Source organism: Cygnus atratus, chromosome 3, assembly GCF_013377495.2.
Source record: "Cygnus atratus isolate AKBS03 ecotype Queensland, Australia chromosome 3, CAtr_DNAZoo_HiC_assembly, whole genome shotgun sequence".
NCBI classification, from domain to species: Eukaryota; Metazoa; Chordata; class Aves; order Anseriformes; family Anatidae; genus Cygnus; species Cygnus atratus.
This window is the reverse complement of record NC_066364.1, coordinates 15,127,311-15,149,395: the sequence shown is the minus strand read 5'-3', so window position 1 is coordinate 15,149,395 and position 22,085 is coordinate 15,127,311. Positions and strand designations below refer to the sequence as shown.

The window sequence follows — 22,085 nt, the reverse complement described above, 5'->3', positions numbered from 1 at the left end:
ACATCTCTGATAAAGCTTTTTAGGGACAGTACTGAAGTCAGACTTTCCTCATTGTCTTCAACTGTGCTTGGTGTAGGTGAAGCAGTAGTGAAAATTTGAAACTAGGGGAGTCAGAGGGAATTGTCAGCTGCTTGTGTTGGAAAAGGAGATGCATCACTTCCATGTTAGCATTGAACCTAGGTAACATGCGCTGTGGCTTCCCATGTACCCTTCAGCAAATGGGGATACATCAGTGCTGCACACTGAAATTTTTCAGTTGGCTTTTGTGTACATAAACATATTTTGTCAGTAATGCCTGCTCCTTTTCTAGATCATGTTCATAAGCGCTGTCTGCATTGTTATATAATTCTCATTATGCTTCTGATAACACCATACATATAACGTATAGTTATATATATAGTATTAAATTGGTACAAAAAAGTATACAGTGATACAATTATATATGTATAGAAGCTTTGTAAAGTCATAAAAATATATCCAAACTATCAAATTTGTATATTATTTCTTTCAAATTTGTATGTTGCTTCTCTTCCTGACAAAAGCAGCCTGTGATTTCAAAGTAGTTTTTCTTTTGCTTGCCTGATTCCTACAGGATGCTTCCCAACAGGCTCATTTCCCAAGCAGTATCCAGTGCTGAGGAGGGGCTGTTCAGTGTTTTAGGAATTACTGCCACAAACAGGAAGCATTTCATGCTTTCTATTCACAGTTACTTGAGGAGGGAAAGGACATGGGGCCCAGGGCAAGAGCTACTTTGTGATAGAAAAAGAAAGCTGGCATGGCTTTTGGTTATACCAGGTCATTCTATTCGCTGTAGAAAGCAGGTGGCAGCTAAGTACGTGGGAAGTAAATGCTGAGATATTCAGCTGGAATAGACTGACTCTTCAGTGACAGTCCGAGTAAATTATTCTGTTTCACTAACATTAAAATCCTAATAATGAAAGGCAAAATATAATAGGTGTGTCTCTCTCTTAAAAAATATGCTTGTTTACATGGAAAAATATTGCTTAAGGTGAGGAGGAAAAGCCATTATCTTTCACAATATGTTAGTGCAATGCTATGTTACTTCCAAGATGAACAAAATATATGTTGAACTGCTTTAGCAGTGAGTTTTCAGGTGTGATGGGCTATGCAAAGATAAATACACAGAACTGCGCTATTCCCCAAATCCTTTACAATGTATTCTGTTCAAATCATGCAAAACAGGAGGTTGTTTTACAGGTGAGATTGCTGACTTGAAAATGCATCTCCTCAATTGCAATATAAATGAAGGAATTACTAGAAGCAGGCTTGTAGGCGTCAAAGTTCGCTGCCTTTCTGCTGAATTACAGAAAGCTGTTACTTTTAGATAACTTCCTGTAATTTACTACCAGGATCAGCACAGTGACTGCGGCAGTCAATGTTCTTTTCCTTTGCCTTTCTCTGTGGGCAGTGAAGCTTCTCTCTTTCATGAGAAATAGTGTAGTCTGACATCAACGTGCAGTGATTGAGTTTTGAGTACTAAAATTGAAATCTATTTTTTGTTTGTTTCTTTTTTGTCTTTTTTTTTTTTTTTTGAGAAGATGGGAAATTCTTATGCTGGTCAGCTCAAGACAACAAGGTTTGAAGAAGTGTTGCATAATTCTATCGAGGCTTCTCTGCGCTCAAACAACTTAGTTCCCAGACCAATCTTTTCTCAGTTGTATCTGGAAGCTGAACAGCAATTGTCATCACTGGAAGGTAGGAATATGTGTTTCTGCTCAAAGACAATTCTGCTGTTTTCTCTCCCAAGGGTCAGCACAAACATTCCAAATTAGAATACAGAAAAACAGAGGTATTGAAAGGTTTTGTTTGGAAATTTTATGATCTAAAAATGTATATAAATATGTGTATTAGAATTTGATTAAAAATTTAAATTGCATTGTCTTTTATTTTGACAAAATTAAGTCATCTGCTTACTCAGATTTACTATGAATTGTACCTTTAATTGTTTGAGAAATATTTGGAAATTTGGAACACAGATCTGTCATGCTATAATTTATCATACACTGCTGAAAATTATACAGTAAATGATGGTAAACACGTGACAGATTTATAAATGAGATATATTAAGAGTAATTTTTATTTATAAATGCAGCAGAAGTATTTTTAGCTGATTATAAAGAAGGTTTATGACTACTTTGGGCATGATATTTTTAGTTATTCTGTTGCTGTAAAGGTACAAACTTAGGATATGTTAGCTCCAGTTAGTATATATGGGACTTTTAATGTGTTTTTAGAGATATCTTTTTTCTGATTTTCCTTTGTTCAGTCTTTTTTTCTTTGAAGTAGTATGATTTAGACAAACTGTGTAGCTCTGGCAAGCAAACTCATGATACAATTTGGTACTTTGGTGTGTTCTAATATGTGTAGTCTAGAGGTGTGCAGTGAGTTTACTGGTGTGTGCAGAACTCTGGCATGCTTGTGCAAGGTTATGTTTAATAATTTTATTATTTATCCTTTTCTGTCACCAGGGTGGTGTTTCATTTCTTTTGACCAGGTCTACTTATGCTGTCATAACTTGCAAAAGATAGCTTAGAAATATATGTAATGCAGAACACATAATGTTTAACAATCCACACTAACAGAAAACAAAACAAACAAAAAGAAATGGTAATCGAAAAAAAAATACTTTGCATGTATTAAACCCTTTACTGTTACCTCATTGTAACTGCTGAGAAAATATTCCTTAAAGAAATGACTCTGCTCACCACTCACACATCATTAATCTTTTTTTTTTTTTTTTTTTGCTAGCGTAGGACATACGCACGATATACATTCATTGTTTACAGAATCACAGAATCATCTAGGTTGGAAGAGACCTCTAAGATCACCTAGTCCAACCTCTGATCTAACACTAACAAATGCTCTGCTAAACCATATCACTAAGCTCAACATCTAAACGTCTTTTAAAGACCTCCAGGGATGGTGACTCAACCACTTCCCTGGGCAGCCCATTCCAATACCTAACAACCCTTTCGGTGAAGATGTTTTTCCTAATATCCAACCTAAACCTCCCCTGGTGCAACTTTAGCGCATTCCCCCTCGTCCTGTCACCAGGCACGTGGGAGAATAGACCAACCCCCACCTCGCTACAGCTTCCTTTAAGGTACCTATAGAGAGCGATAAGGTCTACCCTGAGCCTCCTCTTCTCCAGGCTGAACAATCCCAGCTCCCTCAGCCACTCCTCGTTAAGACTTGTTCTCCAGACCCCTCACCGACCCCTCACAGACCCCTCACAGACCCCTTGACGAAGGGCTTCGTTGCCCTGCTCTGGACTCTCTCGAGCACCTCCATGTCCTTCTTGTAGTGAGGGGCCCAAAACTGAACACAGTACTCGAGGTGCGGCCTCACCAGGGCTGAGTAAAGCGGGACAATCACTTCCCCAGACCTGCTGGCCACACTGCTTCTTATACAAGCCAGGATGCTGTTGGCCTTCTTGGCCACCTGAGCACACTGCTGGCTCATATTCAGCCGACTATCAACCAATACTCCCAGGTCCTTCTCTGCCAGGCAGCTTTCCAACCACTCATCTCCCAGCCTGTAGCGCTGCTTGGGGTTGTTGCGCCCCAGGTGCAGGACCCGGCACTTGGCCTTGTTGAACTTCATACAGTTGACCTCAGCCCATCGCTCCAGCCTATCCAGATCCTCCTGCAGAGCCTTCCTTCCCTCGGGCAGACCGACACACGCACCTAACTTGGTGTCATCTGCAAACTTACTGAGGGTGCACTGGACGCCCTCATCCAGATCATCGATAAAGATATTAAAGAGGACCGGCCCCAGTACCGAGCCCTGGGGGACACCACTTGTGACCAGCCTCCAACCGGATTTGACTCCATTCACCACAACTCTTTGGGCCCAGCTATCCAGCCAGTTTTTAACCCAACGAAGCGTACGCCAGTCCAAGCCACGAGCAGCCAGTTTCTTGAGGAGAATGTTGTGGGAAACGGTGTCAAAAGCCTTACTGAAATCAAGGTAGACCACATCCACAGCCTTTCCCTCATCCACTAAGCGTGTCACTTTGTCATAGAAGGAGATCAGGTTCATCAAGCAGGACCTACCTTTCATAAACCCATGCTGACTGGGCAAAATAAATTTAATTTAAATAAATTTAAAAATTAGATATAAGGAAGGAATTTACTCTCAGGTGGTGAGGTTTAGATATTTATGCTGCTTTTTCATTACACAAAGTGATCCTTCTATCAAATCCTTCTAAGAGGATTTCATAAACATTTCCATGGCAGCCAACTGTGATGTCACAAAATGGATTTTGACATCAGTTGGGAATGATGCTACAGGAGCAGACATATTGTTCAGGAACAAAAGTGCGATTTCACACTTCTGTAACTCCTTTCTTTCAGACAACTTTTTAGATCACGAGGGGCTGATTCTGTTTTCTTTGCAGTTAATGGCAACAGAATTGAACTGTAATTAATTAAAAGTCCCACAACAGCTTGACAGAGAACATTTATTTCATAGAAGTTTGAGACAAAGGGAACTGTGAATGGGACTCTGAAGGGACCTGAAACAGAGTTTTTCGAAGGTTGTTCCTCAGGTGGGAGAGGTCTGCAATGTGGCATCCTATACTCCAGCTTCACAATAAACAGAAATTTCCACTCCTAACTACACGAATCCCTGTACTCTGAGGACCAGGATGCAAATGAAGCAGAGATCCATCCTTATACATAAGCTTTTGTTCTCCTCTCATTATCTTTCTTTACTCCAGCCTTCTAACATAGAATCATAGAATGGTTTGGGTTGGAAAGGACCAAAGATCATCAAATTCCAACCCCCTGCCATGGGCAGGGACACCTCCCACCAGACCAGGTTGCCCAAACCCCGTCCAACCTGGCCTTGAGCACCTCCAGGGATGGGGCATCCACAGCTTCTCTGGGCAACCTGTGCCAGTGCCTCACCACCCTCAGAGTAAATTCCTTCCTTATATCTAATCTAAATCTCCCCTCTTTTAGTTTAAAGCCATTACCCCTTGTCCTATCGCTATGCACCCCTGCAAAGAGTCCCTCCCCAGCTTTCCTGCAGGCACCCTTTAGGTACTGGAAGGTTGCTGTAAGGTCTCCCCAGAACCTTCTCTTCTCCAGGCCAAACAAGCCCAGCTGCCTCAGCCTCTCTTCACAGGAGAGGTGCTCCAGCACCCTGATCATCCTTGTGGCCCTCCTCTGGACTCATTCTAATATGCCCATGTCCTTCTTGTGCTGGGAGCCTAAGAGCTGAATGCAGGGCTCCAGGTGGGGTCTCATGAGAGCAGAGCAGAAGGGGAGAATCACCTCCTTGCCCTGCTGGCCACGCTTCTTTTGACGCAGCCCAGGATACAGCTGGCTTTTTGGGCTGCAAGTGCACACTGCTGGCTTATGTCGAGCTTCTTATCAACCAACACCCCCAGGTTCTTCTCCTCAGGGCTGCTCTCAATCTATTCTCCACCCAGCCTGTACTTGTGCTAGAGATTGCCCCAACCCATGTGCAGGACCTTGCACTTGGCCTTGTTGAACTCCATGAGGTTCTCACAGGCCCACCTCTCACACCTGTCCAGGTCCCTCTGGATGCCATGCCTTCCCTCCAACATGTTGACTGCACCACACAGCTTGGTGTCACTGGCAAACTTGCGGTGCACTCCATCCCACTCTCCATGTTACCGACAGAGATGTTAAACAGCACCTGTCCCAACACTGACCCCTGAGGAAAGCCACTTGTTACTGATCTCCACTTGGGCAGAAGAATTTTCCATATGATTTTTTTTTTTTTTTAAATTAAGGTACCAGAACTGTATAAGCATAAAGATCTAATCAATTTTCATGAGAACTGAAAAGAATTCTTTAAAGAAACTGAGAAGAATAAAGAAAACAATTGTGTTTATGGTATCTATTAATAAATCTAAATTCAATAGAATATGGACATACTCTTCACAAACTTGTTGGTTAATGGAGTTATAACAAGTTAGATCAGCTGGCTGCTTCATTCTGTAACATACAACAGAAGAACAATGGTTGTGAGTCTACTTCTGCCATCATATTATCTCTGGTTTTGAGTGCTTGATTGTGTTCTTTAGGAATTGTTTAAAAAAAGAAGACATGGAACAGAAATATAAAAATAGAGAGATCCTTGGAGGGATATTGCTTTAAAAGGGAAGCAGAAGGTGTAGATCTTTTTTAAAACAAGCAGCAGAAATCCTAATGATGCTCAATACAGGTGACAGCAGTTCACTCTTGTGTATTAATAGTACATACATACTCTTGTATTCTTTTCATTTTTGTCTTGAAAGTGCTGCAGCTCTCCTCTTCCTTAGTTTCCACTTCTATTTCTTTCTTGTCTCTCCTTTTTTTTTTTTTTTAAAGTGAAATTACCTGTTACGGCTGAGCAAACCTAACAGCTTACCACTGGCCAAAGGGGGAAATCCCATATCCTGCTTCAGCTTTGACATTTCTTGGATCTTGCACTTATACATAAATACTTAATACATAAACACAATTAAAAAAAAAAGAAAAGTTCATTTTTGTTTGCTTGGTTAGCTTTCTGGGTTAGCAAGCTGGGATGGCTCCTCACAGGCTCCAGTAAGTGTCAGTGCTGGCACAAAGAGGAAAGAAGGAACTTCATGGCTGGTAGTGCAGGAAAAGAGAGGAAAGCCAGCTTCGTCCCTTTTTCATTGCATCTGGATGTTAGTCAATGTTAAGTCATAACACATAACTTACCCCTGTCTTAAATAGCAAAAATGGAGAGCTTCACTTTTCTCTTTGTCCACTTTCAGCACTTTTATCTTTGGACTACACCCTTAAACAGTAGTGTTTAACATTGTCGTTATCTGTGCATACCAGCACTCAAGCTTGATGTTTAGATATTTAAAAGTAAACATACCTTTCAAATCCTCTTTTAGATCGGGCTGTAAGTCTTAATAATGTTTAAAAACAAACTTTCAAACCCCAGATTTACTTTCTTCAGCATCCTCCCTAATTCTGATTTATTCTGTAGTATTTGTTTAGCCAGTTCTACAATCCTTTCTCTATAGAAGAAAAAAACATTCTGAGGAGTGTCATAGGAAAAAAAGTCCTTGAATATTCTGTGGGATTCTGAGTGTCTGATCCAAAAAGTTGGTCGAAACAAAGAGAGTGTGTCCAGTTGGCATTGAGCTCTGGAGGATGACTGCAGCAAGCTTTGGTGTTGTTCTGTTTAAAGACTAAAAGCTGGATCATCTGAAGATTGTAGGACCCTAATTGCTATTCTACCTGCCAAGTCCAGCCAGCATATTCAGCTTCTGTCTGATCCTCAAATACCTGCAGCCCTTCACCACCAAATTTTGCCAGTGAAATCTCTTTGCATTGCAGGCAGGTCTCTATCTAAGCCAAAAAGCTGTAAGACAAGACATAAGCCCCAATGGATTCATTTAGTACTTTTTCCCTACCTCTGTCTTATGTAAGGCTGGATCCAGTCTGACATTTTCCGAAGTCCTGTCCACAGAAGTGTTCTCCCCATTGACCATTTAGCTGCACTCCTCTGCTTGCCACCTTTTTCCCATTTGCCATCAGCATGTCCTAGTCACAAGAGGGGATGGAGTCATTGCTCAGTGTGTTTTGCTGGAGGTGTTGCATTATGCATGGAAAATGATTGTCCCATGGATAGAGAGAGGGAGAGAAGCAGTGTCTAGCTGAAAGGCTGAAACATACACTAAGACTATGCAGGTAAATTCTCTTAACAAGAAAGCTATCAGGTAAAATTGCTGACTTAAGTGACCAGAACACCAGAAGAGTGGTATACAGTAGAGAATCTGGAGAGAAAACACATGAAAGTCCCTTAAAAAGAATCCTAAATGATTTATTCTTTTCCTTAGCATTCAGTAAGAAACTCCTAGAATGGTGCAGTCCATGCACAGACCACTGTGTATTGTCTTCCTAGACATCTGCCTTTCCTTGACATTGTACAACGAGTGACAGTGCTTTACTCAGAGCTCTGGATTCTGGTAGGAGACAGACTGCCTGAGAATTAGGTATTCTTATCTTGACATCATCTGTGGTGAACCTAGTTTTAAGCAGGAACTGTTTCTTCATCAAGGACATGGTCATCAAGGACATGGTCAGTACCTCGTTAATAAAATCTGTAGTTGGACTGTAGCCAGGATGTTCAAAAGTGCTAAGAAGTAATGAATTTGGGTTTATATTGGCTGTTAATGTTATAAACAAAGGATACAGTTACAGTGTTGTAATCAACAAGAGTTAAGGCACCAGGAATTAGAACTCCAAGAATCATGAGGTTAGCTTAAAAAAAAAACACTTTTACTTTTTTACTTTGTCCTTTTTTTATTTTTTATTTTTTATTTTTATTTTTACTTTTTATTTGTCCCTAGTTTTATTTTTACTTAGCTGCACTGGTGTTGTGTTTTTGAACTTTTTTTTTTTAACAAGGTCTAAGAGCCTTTTTTCTTTTCTTTCTTTTTTTTTTTCTTTTTTTTTTTTCTTTTTTTTTTAATCAAAGTTTTTCTATTGTAAGCATAAGACTGCAAGTTGGAGCTTTAAGCAAACAACAAATATCTTAAGAGCTGGCAACGGTGAAGTCATTGTCAAAAGGAGAGAATCCAATTTTCTCTAACGCTTTTCTGTAACTGGGTCACCTTGTCCATTCACTGGTTTGTTGCCAGCATTTTCTGTTTTCTAAGTCATATATGCTATTATAATTTGTAGCAGGCAGCAGAGCAGATAATGAGGAAGAGGAAGAAGAGGAGGAGGAGGAAGGCTCAGAATCAAGTAGTCCTGTTTCTTACCAGATGAAGCCTCCTCCAGAAGGATGTTGCACTACTGATGGTGAGAAATACACTAAACATGCTATCTGAAGGCCTTTTTGCCCTATTGAAAAGGGTAGGATTGGGACTCTTTCCCCTGTAACTCATTATAATGAGATCATTTATATGGTGTAGAAATCCTAAAAATGTCAGTGTTCATTATCTGCTAGACAAATCTGTATTGTTCTTGGTTGCTTTTACATTTTTGTAAGGTCTTACAAAGTGTGTCAGATAAGCATTTGTGTTAAAATACCTGGCACGAGGACAGAATTCCTGTTCTGGTAGGCAAGGTTCAGTTTGCTGGCATAACATTTGCTAAAATGAATGTAGCAATTTTTAGGCTTTATCATCACTTTTTCCTACTTAAAATGTACCTCGTTCAATGTTGCTGTAAAAAAAATATTCTGAAAACCAGTAAATTTCACTAGATATAGAGAACTATTATCTGCATTTTTGAATGTATGACCGAAGTTATGATGACATTAGTAAGTAGTCCCATAAATATAATGTGCAACATCATCATGAAAATGTGGATTTTCAGATTTGTTTTTTATTGTCCTCATAGTATTTGGTTATGGCTGACCAAAAGGCAGGGAAGAAAACTCTCTCTTAGTTTGCCATTCACCTCAGAGGATACAACTCTGCTTTTCATAAAAAATATTGGACGCTCTTTAATAAAGACAACTGTGTGTATTAAACAACAAAAAAATCTTGTCAGTTTAAAATACATTAAATTGATTTTTTCTAGGTTTCTGCCAGGCCGGTAAAGATTTGAGACTGGTTTCAATTTCCAATGAACATATCGAGGTACCATCAGGGTTTTTACTTGTTGGTGCGAAGTCACCAAATTTACCTGATCACCTTTTAGTGTGTGCTGTGGATAAAAGATTCCTGCCAGATGACAATGGGCGCAATGCCCTGTTGGGTAAGTGTCTGTGGTTGAAGTAAGTGGATGCTTCTGTGGTCTACAATTAATTGCTAGTCTTTTTTGTAGAGTGAGTTCAGCAGATCTTATTTCTGTTCCATTTGTATAGTAACACTCGGTGGTGATGCTCAACAAGATAACAACTCAGAGCTGGCTATGCTTGCTCTATTTAGAAAGATACGGAGGAAGCCAGTTCATTAGAAATGCTTCATCACCTTCTATCCATTAGTCCAAGAATTAAGTCATAGTCTAGTCAGTTTATGTCCTAGTTGCTGAAACTACACATCTGGTCACTGGACTAGTAGATTTTAGCTTTCCAAATACTGACATACTTGGACAGACCGTAGGTCTGTCAAAGTGAACCTTTTTGGCTACCATATACATGTAAACAGTTTGACAATAGTTTGTACTATAAAAAATTATGATAATTTCCATTCATCTCTTTAGGGTAGGGATCATATTCTCCATTGCATATAAATAATAGTATTGCTTCTGGATCCTAACCCATGACTTTTTGCTATTATCACAGTAAACATAAATATAAATGGTTACAAGTTGAAATTTTTCCTTTATGTATAATCAGGTAATACTGCATGTTTCAATTCAATCTTATAATACACAGTATTTTAAGAAAAGAAAAAAAAAAGTAGGATACTTACAATTTTCTTGGCTTTCATCCATTTGTCTAACTTCTGACATAAACTGGGTCCTTCTACCTATTTTTGTTATAGCCCTTTTGATTGCTGTTAAACCTCATCCAAATCAACACAATTGGGGTGATCTGCAGTCATGTGAATAAATGAACTAAATACTGATGTAATTAAAATGGAATAGTTTTTACATTGGGACAAATAGTATATAACCTGAGGGAAAACTCTTTTTTTCAGTCAGGTATTCCTGGGTTCTTAAGTATTATTTTTCTTAGTTAACCAAAAATGCCTCATCATTTATTTATGTACCAGTCTGAGCTTTAAATAGCAAAAAGGAACCATTTGTCCTTGTTTCCTTTAACCATTTTCTCTCACAAACACTGAGGGATATGACGTGAACTCAGTTGTTTTCTCAGATCGAGCCACTCTTCAAGGCATTTGGGATGACAGCACAGTGTGAAGGTGGATAATGTAATTCTATGTACAGTGATTTCTTTCCTCATGTGATCTTGCAGAGTTGTGTTGGTCACAGTACATTTGAACAGTGATTGTAAAAGAATTAAGAGGATTATAAATCACCCATGTGTTGTCATTTTAAAGATAAAGACAGGAATGTTGTACCACTCAAGTCATTCAGTGCTAGCACTATTAACAGCTTAAGCTCCTTAGGCTGTTAGCAGAGAGGAAGTAGTGTATCTGTTAATTGCTTGCTAAACAAGAACAGAAAAAGGCAACAGGAACATAACTGAGAGGTTTTTATATTACTTGCATCTCAGCTTGCTTATTTAATACTGTTTTAGTTTTCTGAAACCATTTATATGCTTATTTTTGGCTGATTTACATTTATACATCAGTGAATCACGATCTTTTGCAAAGAATTTTAGTAATAACTTTTGTGTATACTATAACAAGCTTAAATCTGTAAGAACCTGTAAGCTTTAAGATCCAAAGACCTGTAAGTTGGAAAAAAAATGTTTTCAGTCTCTATAATCTGGTGAAAAAACATGATGTATCTCATTGACATGAGGACAGCATACTGTTGCTACAATCGATTGTACTACTACATGGCTCCAGTAGGTCTGGTAGAAATGATTTTTTGATTCTGATTTTCATACACTGATGCAAGTCAAATCAGGGGAGGTAAAATTAGAAGCAGACATCAAGAGTCTCAGTTAGAGACATGTAGTAAGCTAAAAGACAACTGTTTTAAACTCTCTGCCTATTAGGATAACACCTCTGTATTGTGCTAGTTTTAAGATGAAAACTTTTCATAGACTCCTACTATGAAGAGTGGAAGCTCTTTTTACTATCTTTTATTATCTTTGTTTCAAAAGATAGGAAAGAAGGCTTACTTTTGTATTCTGGCTTTAGGCCATTCTGCCTTCAAAGATCTTAGCCTTCCAGAAAGTGGTCCCTGAAGCATGTCTGAATTTATAGGGAAATTTAAATTAATTTGTTTAGAATTGAAATGAGATGTCATTGTGAGTCAGAGTATGTCCTACTATGTCCTGCTCTTTCGCTAAGGCTTATTGGTGATTCTGGCATATCACTTGTAACCCTTGAACCACATTCTTTCATAATTTCTTATTTTTTCTCTTAATATAGTGAGTTTCTGTAAGGCAGTTATTACTCAGTATTGTAGGCTTTGTTGTTGTATGTTGTTGTAGTTCATTTTTTTTTTTCCCCCAAAAGAATTTATTTGCAGGGAAAGGCACAAATGAAATAACCAATATTTTCCTGATTTCTCATGGTCCACCTGCATACGCTTGCGAAGATGCCGGTGGAACGTACAAAAATTCCAGAAGAAAACAAAATGTCTCTGTAGTTTCCTGACCAGCTTTTGACTTATGGTCTTGTTCCCATTAGGGGTTGTTAATATGACTCTGGGGCATGAGCCATTTTACTGATTATGCTAATAAGTTGTCCCACCAATCAAGGCATTTGTGCTTATGATTTGAAAGTCATTTCTGTTGGAGACTGAGGTTGTTTTGTTTCTTTGGTTTTACAGTTGATATATTATTCCACAGGGGGAAAAAAAAAAAAAAAAAGAAAAAGACAACAAACAAAAACAAAACAAAACAAAAAACAGTTTTCTGGAAAGGGCTATATTTTTCTTAAGTAAAAAGTTGTCTACATTTGAGGAGACTGAGAATGTACTGTGCATGTTTCTATTAATCAAGTTACACACCAAGTTTCACTACTCTGCAAAACAAATTAAAGTTTTGCCTTTAGGAAGCTGTTTCTTGTTCTTTTGTAGCCTGAAGGAATGCGTAGATGGAGGAAGAACTTCTGTGATAGTGCAATATTTATTGTTTTCTAATAAAAGAAGCCAATGCAGCAAATACATACCACTCCCAAAGGTTTCTCTCTTTTGTTACCCCCCACCCCCTTCCAGTTCTCACTCATAAGGAGAGTCTCTCATGATGAACAAAGCAGCTATTCACCCACCATTTTCCTTCCGAAAAGACCAAACAGCTGCCCACTTTCCTAGCAGGGAATAAGAAATCCTTTTTTTTGGAGTGGGTCCCTGAGGTCAGAATGACAGAGGAAAAGATTAGTTTGCTTGCATTTTAAGCTGCATGTAAGATGAAAACATTGCAGTATGAAATACTGCGGCACTTCTATTAAAATATACAATGTTCTGTTCAGCTTTTGTAATAGTAGTGAGTTTCTGTATCGTGGAGCTTTCTGGCTTGACCGTATTCATTTCATTTATTTTTAAAACGCAGTACTTCAGTCTTCAAATGTAGAGGTACTGAATGGGAGGGAAAAATGTGGAGCATTGTCAATGTTTTTGTGCTTTTTGCTTGTGCATAGAATTGAAGAGAAGAAATATTTTTGTTGAACAGTTGAAAAAACAATTTTTTTGTGTTAAGCAAGTTGCCAACTTTTCACAAAAATATTAACATTACATAAATATTAACATTAATTAAAACCCCATTAGTCATTTAGAAGAGAAACAGGAAGAAAATTTTCAGTTGGACCAACATGTGAAAGACTAGATTATGAAATATTAGATGGATGTCCTTCCACCTTGAATTCCTCTGTTTACCCTTAGCACAAGCTCACTGTTAATCCAAAGGAACCATTGCCCAGTGATGAGGTAGGGCAGGCTTCATACCCTTCTAGTCCAAGGTCCCTCTACTGATCATGGGGTCCCTCCTGGGAAAGTGGTTTTTAAATTATGAGTAATTGATCACTGTGATGTGGGCACATTCAAGCAAATACATGTGATAAAATATCAGACACAAGCAAATACCTTCTGATTAAACAATCTTCAGAGGGTAACGGCCTTAAGTCACTACTGAACTGAGCTGAATTTGAACTGGTGACCTAAAGGTGAAAGGCTTAGCCCCTAAATTCCAGGCATCGATTTCTAATTCTCTTGTGAAATCAATCTCATGACATAGATATATTGAGTCGCCTTATGGCTGCCCTGACTCGCCTGACCTTTGTCCTTTCTATAATGTATGGAAGAATATTTAATGCAGCCTGATTATGAAACAAGCTGTCCTCTCCATCAGCTGCTACCTCTGGTTATGGCATCTGAACAGGGCACGCACAGAATGGGGGAGTCTCTCATGACAAACACTGTTTTCAGTGTCACTCAATCTGCTAAGTAAGTGCTGTAAGCAAGGTTGGCAGTAGATGCTTCTTCAGTCTGAAAGTTAGCCCTGGAAAGAGTAATGACTGGACATCATTGTATTGCATTGAAATTATAAAGTCATGATATGTGGTATCTGTGAAGCCAGGGCTGAGCCGTGTTAGTGAGGCAATGACTGTCATCAAAAAAAGTGTCAGTCAGAATGAATGGGATGAAAAACAGTGTTGGCAGGAGCTTACCAGAAAGGATTTAGTTCAGCTCAGAGAAGCTGGGGAGATTTGATGAGAAAGATGTTAGTTCGGCTTAAATGGAAAACAAACAAACAAAAAAACAACCTTCTAAAATGTTCGCCAATAATTTTTCAAAACAAGACTTCAGGTCTGTTGAATTCTTTCTAGGCCTCACCTCTATGCTGTACTTGGTGAAAGCTAATTTTCCAGTAGACCTGGTGCAGTAGACTCTGCCCAGTAGACAGAGTTTAAGATAGATGAATAAGGACACTAGAGGTTGCTTCAGGTAGAAGTTATTGTCTGTTAGATATGTCTTAGGCTGATGATAGTTTACAAGAGTTATCAGTACTGACTGATCTAAAGTCCACATGAAAAGACTTTATATCCACTGCCAAACTTTCTGTTCAGCACATATTTCTACCTGTAGCTTTGGCAAGTTGCTGGACACTCAGCAAAACAATGAAACCTAAACAGGGTACAAGCATTTCTATTTTACTTTCAGAAATGGTCCCCTCATGCTTCTATTTGGAAACAAATAAGGGCTTGTAAGTGGCAACCTAACCAAAATTGCAACGTTGCTGGTCATGCTCAATATGCCTCAGAGATGTACTTTCATTTGCCAGTAGAAGCATTTTCAGTAGTTTCTTAACGTGCATAAAATACATACAAACTCTACAGCTTTTACCACATCCATTCTAGTTTTGTTTCATTTTGTTGTTGCTTTTATTGCAGCAAATGAAGGTTCTGTGATGTTAGACAGATGCTTTTGTGTTGACTGATACAACACAGAGGATTCTGCAGAGTCATGACTTGTCCTGATTTTATGATCCTATGTACTAGCATCAGGGGTATAATAGGCAGCTTTCAGTAGTTATTATCCACTTGTTCCCATAGACACCAGACCAATTGCCACATTAACTTAGATTTTTAATGAATTCTTCTGAGCCCTTTGAAAACTAATGAAAGTACTCAGGTTATAGAGCAAGCAACAGGTGTTTACAAAGCACTATGCTTGCATTTTAGTTCACTTTTCTTAAGAAGAAAAAGAAATACTGACCATTAATTTGAAAACATAATTTGCCTCAAATGTGGTGGAAATTATCGTTCTCATAAATGGCTCTTAATTTTATCTACCATATTATTTAGCCTGTACTGCAGTTACATTGTTTATTTCCAATGCTATTCTTCATCCATTATGTTAAATTCATTTCCTTTATTTTATTTTTTCCATCTTTTGATTCACTTAACTCACCCTTTCAATTTCAAATTCCTTTGATAACACATCAAGATGTCCATTAGATGTGATTAAAATAAAAGAAACCTTCATGCTTCAAGGCATATGTAGAGAATAGAGAGAAATGTTCATGGGGAACGTTAGCTTCTAATTGCACACTATAAGATTTCTTTGGAAGTTGTAAATATTTTCAGATAGTTTCATTGGTCTTATGCAGTACTATATTTCTTATGGCAATACTTTAGAAAATGGAAAACTAAAGTTCTGTAAGAAGAAAAGGGAGATGGTCTTAATCATCTGTTCAAGGAATGTTCCTTATTTATGGTGATAATGCCATCACCATCATGAACTCCTCTTTGAGGCTCAAACTTTGTACCTCAGAATGAGAGGAAATGACAGTATCCCTGGAAGTGCCCCATTAAGCCTGAGGACAATAAGCTCCTTTACATGCAAGGACTGTGTCTCTGTCATGTTCTGTAAAGTTACAGACATGTTTTTTCGTCCGTAATCACAGATAGCTTAAACTGTTGTGAAGTGCTAACACGGTCCAGCCACATAATTTGAGACAGCTACTTTAAATCAATAGCCCAAGAAAGCATTAGTATTTTTCCTCTCTAAACAAGCATCTGTAGTAGGAACTTGGTTCTTAATTATACTTGTATCTAATTAAATATAATAGATTAAATATACTTAATTTCTTGAGACTTAATTGCAGGCTTAATTTCAATGAAAGTTAAAAAATAAGTGAAATGCAATGCTTCATAGGTAGGTAATAAGAGATATTGTTATTTTCTTTTCAGGTGGGAGAAAATGGAAATATGGCTTATTTTAATTTTTTTCTCTCTCTTTTTTTTTTCTTTATGGAGCTCTGTTTTTTTCAATTCGGTTGCAGAAACGCAACACAGAGAATTTGGTACGGATTTTTTTTTTTCTGGAGGATAATATTAATAAAAAGCTCAATCTATTGAAAAAATACTCTTTTTCTCCAGAGAATAATCATGTTTTGATGTTATTAATAGCGACAAACCTGTCTCATTGGATTATATGTATTGTTTATTTTATCAGGCTTCTCTGGCAATTGTGTTGGCTGTGGCAAGAAAGGTTTCTGCTACTTTACAGAATTCTCAAATCATATTAATCTTAAACTGACCACTCAGCCCAAGAAACAGAAACACTTAAAGTATTATCTGGTCAGGAATGCACAGGGAGCTCTGACCAAAGGATCTGTAATCTGCTGGAAAGGAGCAGGTAAGATAATGAAGCTGTCTTACTCGAGCTCTGGTTTTCATCATCCAAGCTTAGATATCACAGGGACTGGCGTCTGTGTAAAACCTAAGATGGATCAGTTGAAAGAAAGGCTCCTTAAAGTGCAGCTGTAAAAAGCAAATGAGTACCCTAATACAAGGATGGCATGTTTGATGCCATCAGTTCCTCCCATCTAAGTGCTGTAGCCTTTAAGTAATTCATGTGTGAAATTATCAAATCAGATACGCAGAGAAAAGCAACTATTGCTGTTGTCAGTGGATAACAAGTTCCTTTTTTCTTAAGAGTTCAGAGGCCGACAGTCTTCTTCCAGCACCTGTTCGAGCACATTGTTCCAACTGCCAGAAAGTTCGGGCCTCTCTGGAAGCATCTCAAGTGAGCCTCTCCCAGCAGCAAATCCAAATACTCCAGCTGGGACTCAACAAACAGGTACTGCTTAGAAAGAAAACACTCTGGGTTACAGTAGTTTTACTATTTTTTTATTATTTTACTGGGTTATGTAGTTTTACTATTGTGTCTGTACATATCTGTCTTTGTATGAACAGAGAGACAAAGAAATAAGCACACTACCACATAAAATAAAGCAAATTGAATATGTATAGAGGTATCATTCAAATAAAAAAAAAATCATGCTGTCAAGGCTTTTTGCTGTCCATTTTTTTCCCTTATGTTTATGTATAAAAGTTTAGCAAATAATAAAATAGCCAGGTGTTCTGAAGCTTGTTCATAACTAAGGCAAACCACATTTTTAAGAGCCTTTTATTATTTTTTTTTTTTTTTTAAAGTGGCGAAGAATAGGTATTTCTTGCAATAGGTGTTTTCTTGTTCCAGTCTATTTTATGCTATAATCAGAATTCCCTTTATTGCTGAGATTGTATGGACATTAGCTTAAAAGCTTCTGAGCCTTTTATTCTGTGAAGAAAAGCAGCTTTAATATTAAAAGATAAAGTAATGATTAATATCTCTAACTTCCTTGTATTAACAATGCTTTCTGAAACATTTACTTTTCCATTAGCCTTACATAAATAAAAGGTGATGGATGGTAGAGGTTAAAGTGATCTCTCCGAGCTTCTTCATAATGAATAGTCTCTTGTGACTGTTACAGAGATTCACATATGAGAACTGAGGCACAGCTGTTGGTGGTTATATTCTGTCTGAGGGACAGAAGCCAGTTAAATAGTTGTGATCTGGAATGCCGGTACCCCTCCAGAACAAATCATTAATCTCTTTATAATAGCAGTATTGGCATTTGTTTGCCAGAGGTTACATATTTAAAAAGATACATTAATTACAAGCATATTTGGCTTGCAAAAACATCTCTTTTTTAATGCAGCACACTTAAAATGATGTTTGGAAGCAGGATGTCAATCTGAGTTGAAGATGAGAACATTTTTAGTAAATTTTAAACAACAAAGCTTGGACTCTTTTACTCTCTTTGCTAGTTCTTAAGTAAACTTCGTATAAGACCTAGGGTGAACCTGCAAAGAATCTAAAGGATCTGAAATTATGTATTTAATTGCAGACTGGGATTTTACCCAGGCACTTAGGAATCAGACAGCAATAATCTGGTATGAGATCACAAGTGGCTTTATGTTATTCAGCATTGCATTCACTGAGCAGATCCTGATGGCTCTGTTAAAGTCAATGATCATTTAATTATATTAACTGGGGATCTTGACCTAGAAACATTTATTGTATATAACATTTCTTTTATTGCCAGCTGCAGGCATGGATCATATTCCTTCAACAGCAGCTTTCAGCTCCACAGTGTATAATGGCAAGGAATCTCCTAAACAACAGTTGGTGAAAAATAACCTGTCCGCTTTGACAAGACCATCGGTGTTAGGTATTTATATGGATTTGTTGTTTAATAACCCTTAACTCTATATGCTATGTGTATAATAGATATCATCATTACAATTTTCTCTATGAATAGAAATTACTCTTCCCTTCCAAGTCTTTTGTGACCATAACACTCCTTTTTTTTTGTATGTTAATTTTCAGAAAAATTGTTGATATGATTTTAGCCATAGCTTTACTACAGCTCAGATTATTAATTGGGAGTTTTTCATTGCAACTTACAATTGATACCATTTTAGAGAAGTACTGACTGGACTCTTATTCTATGTTCTTAAAGAATGTATTTGTTTACATCAATCTCACCTAAAAGGTTTTGTGCAGGGAATTAAGAAAGATTTATAAGTAACCACACATAGATAATTTCTGTGTTGCAGTCCACCTTGGGATGTACTTGCCACTTTGACAAGTAGCTCCAAATTAAAGAAATTTTCCTCATTGAACCATTATTATCATGATTTGTGTTGTTTTCTGTCACAAACTGTATGTTATGTCACTGACTTGTTTGAGCAAGAAAGTTCTTTTTAGTCTTTACTATGCCTAGAAACATGTTATATCTCTGTTTTAGAATAAATCTTCCCAAGTTGCCCTGCTAGTATCTCAGCCAAATTCTTTTTCTCTGCCCATTCAGGTTCTTGATCTCTTTCTTGCATGCAGCAACATGCTCTCAGTAAACTGATCTTGCCAATTAATTTCAGACGGGTTACCTTCACATGTCAACATATTAGATAATCCTGCAGGAAGGAGTAAGGCATTTTCAGAAGTACTTTGTATTACACTGAATATCTTGAAGTTACACTTTTATCACAACCTTATGCCAGGAAACTAAATGACAGAATGATTAGAACAGATGGCTAAATACTGCCCTCGCATGGTAGTAGTTTAAAGGACAAAGTGATTCTTAATGTGTACATAAGGCTGTTTTGCAAATGATCGAACTTATTCTAAATCTGAAGATTTCTGGTTTACTTTTGATTTTAATATCCTTTACAAAAACAAAAAACAAAAAAAAACAACAACAGCATTATATATAAGTATATATATGTATATATATATATGGATATATAATATCATGTTCTTACTCCATTTTGAATTTTATATGGGACTAACCGTTTGGCAAGCAGATATTGACCTGCAAGTGTGAAGTAGTTTTGGGTTTTACATATTAACATGTATAAGTAGAAACAACTCAGTCCTTCAAGATGCTGAGCAATTCCTGAAGGAGTATCAACTCTCAATAATTAGAAATATTTGATATTAGTGGAAACTCATCATTTTAGGAGTTTGGAGGAGTGCCCAAGGAGACTGAAGAAAGTAATGAAAAAAGTTTCAAGATTGTAATGGTCGTGGGCTCCCAGGAAAACTGTGAGAAAGTTGGTTATGGTTTTACAGACAGGTGTGTTGGAGCTAAAGGTGGATAGGAGGAAAGTGCAGAAGTCATTTACTTGGAGTTAGTACAGAATGTCAAAATCAAAAACAGTAACCACCAGGAAGTATAAAAATCCTGACAACAGAAAAATTGTTAAAAAGAACTCTAATCTTTGTTAATACCATGATGAAACCATTGAAAATGTTATTTAGCATTATGTTACATGAAATGCAGTACCATGTATTTAGAAGTAAAAGGAGCAAAATGCCCGTAGTGTTGACTTCAAAGTATTAATACAAATAAATACTCTTAGTACACCTCATTACTTGTTAGTACATTACTCTTAGTAGCGAGTAAACTTTGACATGAAATAGATTAAGTCTCCAAGATGATTAAGAGATCTCTGCACCAAACATTTTCCAGGTCTTCAAGCAGAAGATAGAAAAGGAAAACACAAGGCATAAGAAATGATTATGCTCATGGAGTTGACCCTATTAACCACAGTACTTAATACAGTCTATCGACACATATTGAATTATCATGCACACAAATGAATACATTCTCTTCTAATACTTTTCTGATATATTATTGTTATTCAGGCACTTTAACAAATTCAGGGCCTCCAAAAAAACGCCATAAAGGTTGGTCACCAGAATCCCCATCATCTACTGAAACCTGGAACTTGCAGCTCAACCCACAAGTTCCAAATAGAATTAAAAATGGTAAGCTATACCCAAGGTAATGATGATGTTCATTTCATTATTCAGAAAATAATGGGGGAAAAGAAGCAATATTTTAAAGATACATGCAAATTCTCAGTACAGTTTTGAAATGAGTTTAATACCTACATTGCCAGAATTATTTATGTGCTTCATTTCCATTTATTTCTCTTTGAGGTGTCTGGGCTTAACTCTCATTAGGATCCAATCATTGAGTCATTATTAACAAACTGCAACACATGCCTGTATCTATCTTTAGACACCTAAACACCTTTGGGAAATTAAAGTTAGTGTCATAAGTTAGGTCAATATATCATCCATTGTTTCACTTATCTGTCACAGTCTTCTTGGCACTTACTTGGATTTTATAGCCTAGATACAAACTAGAATGACATGCAGTGAAACAAACCAGCTTTCCCCAGAATGTTTCCTTTTAATGTGTTCTTGTTTAAATTAAAATTACCATAAATAAGTTAGTATTGAACAAATGCTGAATCTTTTTTTTTTCTTTTTTTTTTTTTTTCTGAGTAGCAAGAAATCCTGTTTAGAATCTGTAAAACTAGATATATCATACAAGGCCATGAATCACTTGTTTTTATTGACATCACGTATGCCTCTATTCATGCATTTGCTAGCTGAAAAAGTTTATCAATTTTTTTTTTTAAATCTTTGGATGCATGTGCAACATTTAAGGCTATAATATAATTCATCCTCCGAGAAAATGAGCTTGTAGTTTGGTTGTAGTAACACTTCATGAAATGTGTGATATAACCACAAAATTATGTAACACTGATACCAAATGTGGATTTAAGATGATGCTGAATAACTTTTCTTCGAGGAAATCATTATTAGACTTGACACCAGTAACATTATGTGTAAAATCGTAGATGGAGGAAGCCTATCATCTTTACCACATTCTGCTTTGGTGGGGCCAGCCTCGTCTCCGATGGTGGGCTCAGGAGAACCGGTCTCAGTTCCTGACAACTTGCTGAAAATCTGTAAAGCAAAGCCAGTTATTTTTAAAGGTAAAAAAAACCAACCCAAACACTCAACAGGACCTTATGTATTTTTTTATAAGAGATGCAAAGATAAATCCTACTGCCAAATACTGCTTAACCTCTCACTTGTTAAATATCTACTATTAAAAACTGTTTAATTCACACACAGAAAATTATGAAATTAATGTGATATGTACAAATATTGTTCATTTCACAGGTCATGGAAACTTCCCATATCTTTGTGGGAACATTAATGATGTGATAGTGAGTCCTTTGCTGTACACCTGTTACAGAAATTCACAGTCTTTATCCAGAGCATATGAACAATATGGTGCATCCACAATACAGCCTATTTCAGAGGAAATGCAGCTCTTACTGACTGTCTACTACCTTGTTCAGCTAGGTAAGATTATTTTCTAAAGCTAAATAATTTGTTGTT

At 37.2% G+C, this 22,085-nt stretch overlaps 2 protein-coding genes across 3 annotated transcripts in view; one reads left to right on the top strand and one right to left on the bottom strand.

Annotated features, from left to right (window-relative positions):
- The window catches only part of ROCK2 (Rho associated coiled-coil containing protein kinase 2), a 555,405-nt gene that overhangs the window by 181,050 nt on the left and 352,270 nt on the right, over window positions 1-22,085 (bottom strand). The window lies entirely within an intron of this gene.
- GREB1 (growth regulating estrogen receptor binding 1) overlaps window positions 1,560-22,085 on the top strand; it is a 57,594-nt gene continuing 37,068 nt past the window's right edge. For both annotated transcript variants that reach the window (XM_035562546.1, XM_035562545.1), the window contains exons 1-9: window positions 1,560-1,716; window positions 8,700-8,819; window positions 9,546-9,722; window positions 16,506-16,688; window positions 16,989-17,132; window positions 18,424-18,549; window positions 20,529-20,651; window positions 21,536-21,673; window positions 21,864-22,049. In XM_035562546.1, the coding sequence (XP_035418439.1) occupies window positions 1,560-1,716; window positions 8,700-8,819; window positions 9,546-9,722; window positions 16,506-16,688; window positions 16,989-17,132; window positions 18,424-18,549; window positions 20,529-20,651; window positions 21,536-21,673; window positions 21,864-22,049 (1,354 nt within the window). The remainder of the gene's footprint in view (window positions 1,717-8,699; window positions 8,820-9,545; window positions 9,723-16,505; window positions 16,689-16,988; window positions 17,133-18,423; window positions 18,550-20,528; window positions 20,652-21,535; window positions 21,674-21,863; window positions 22,050-22,085) is intronic.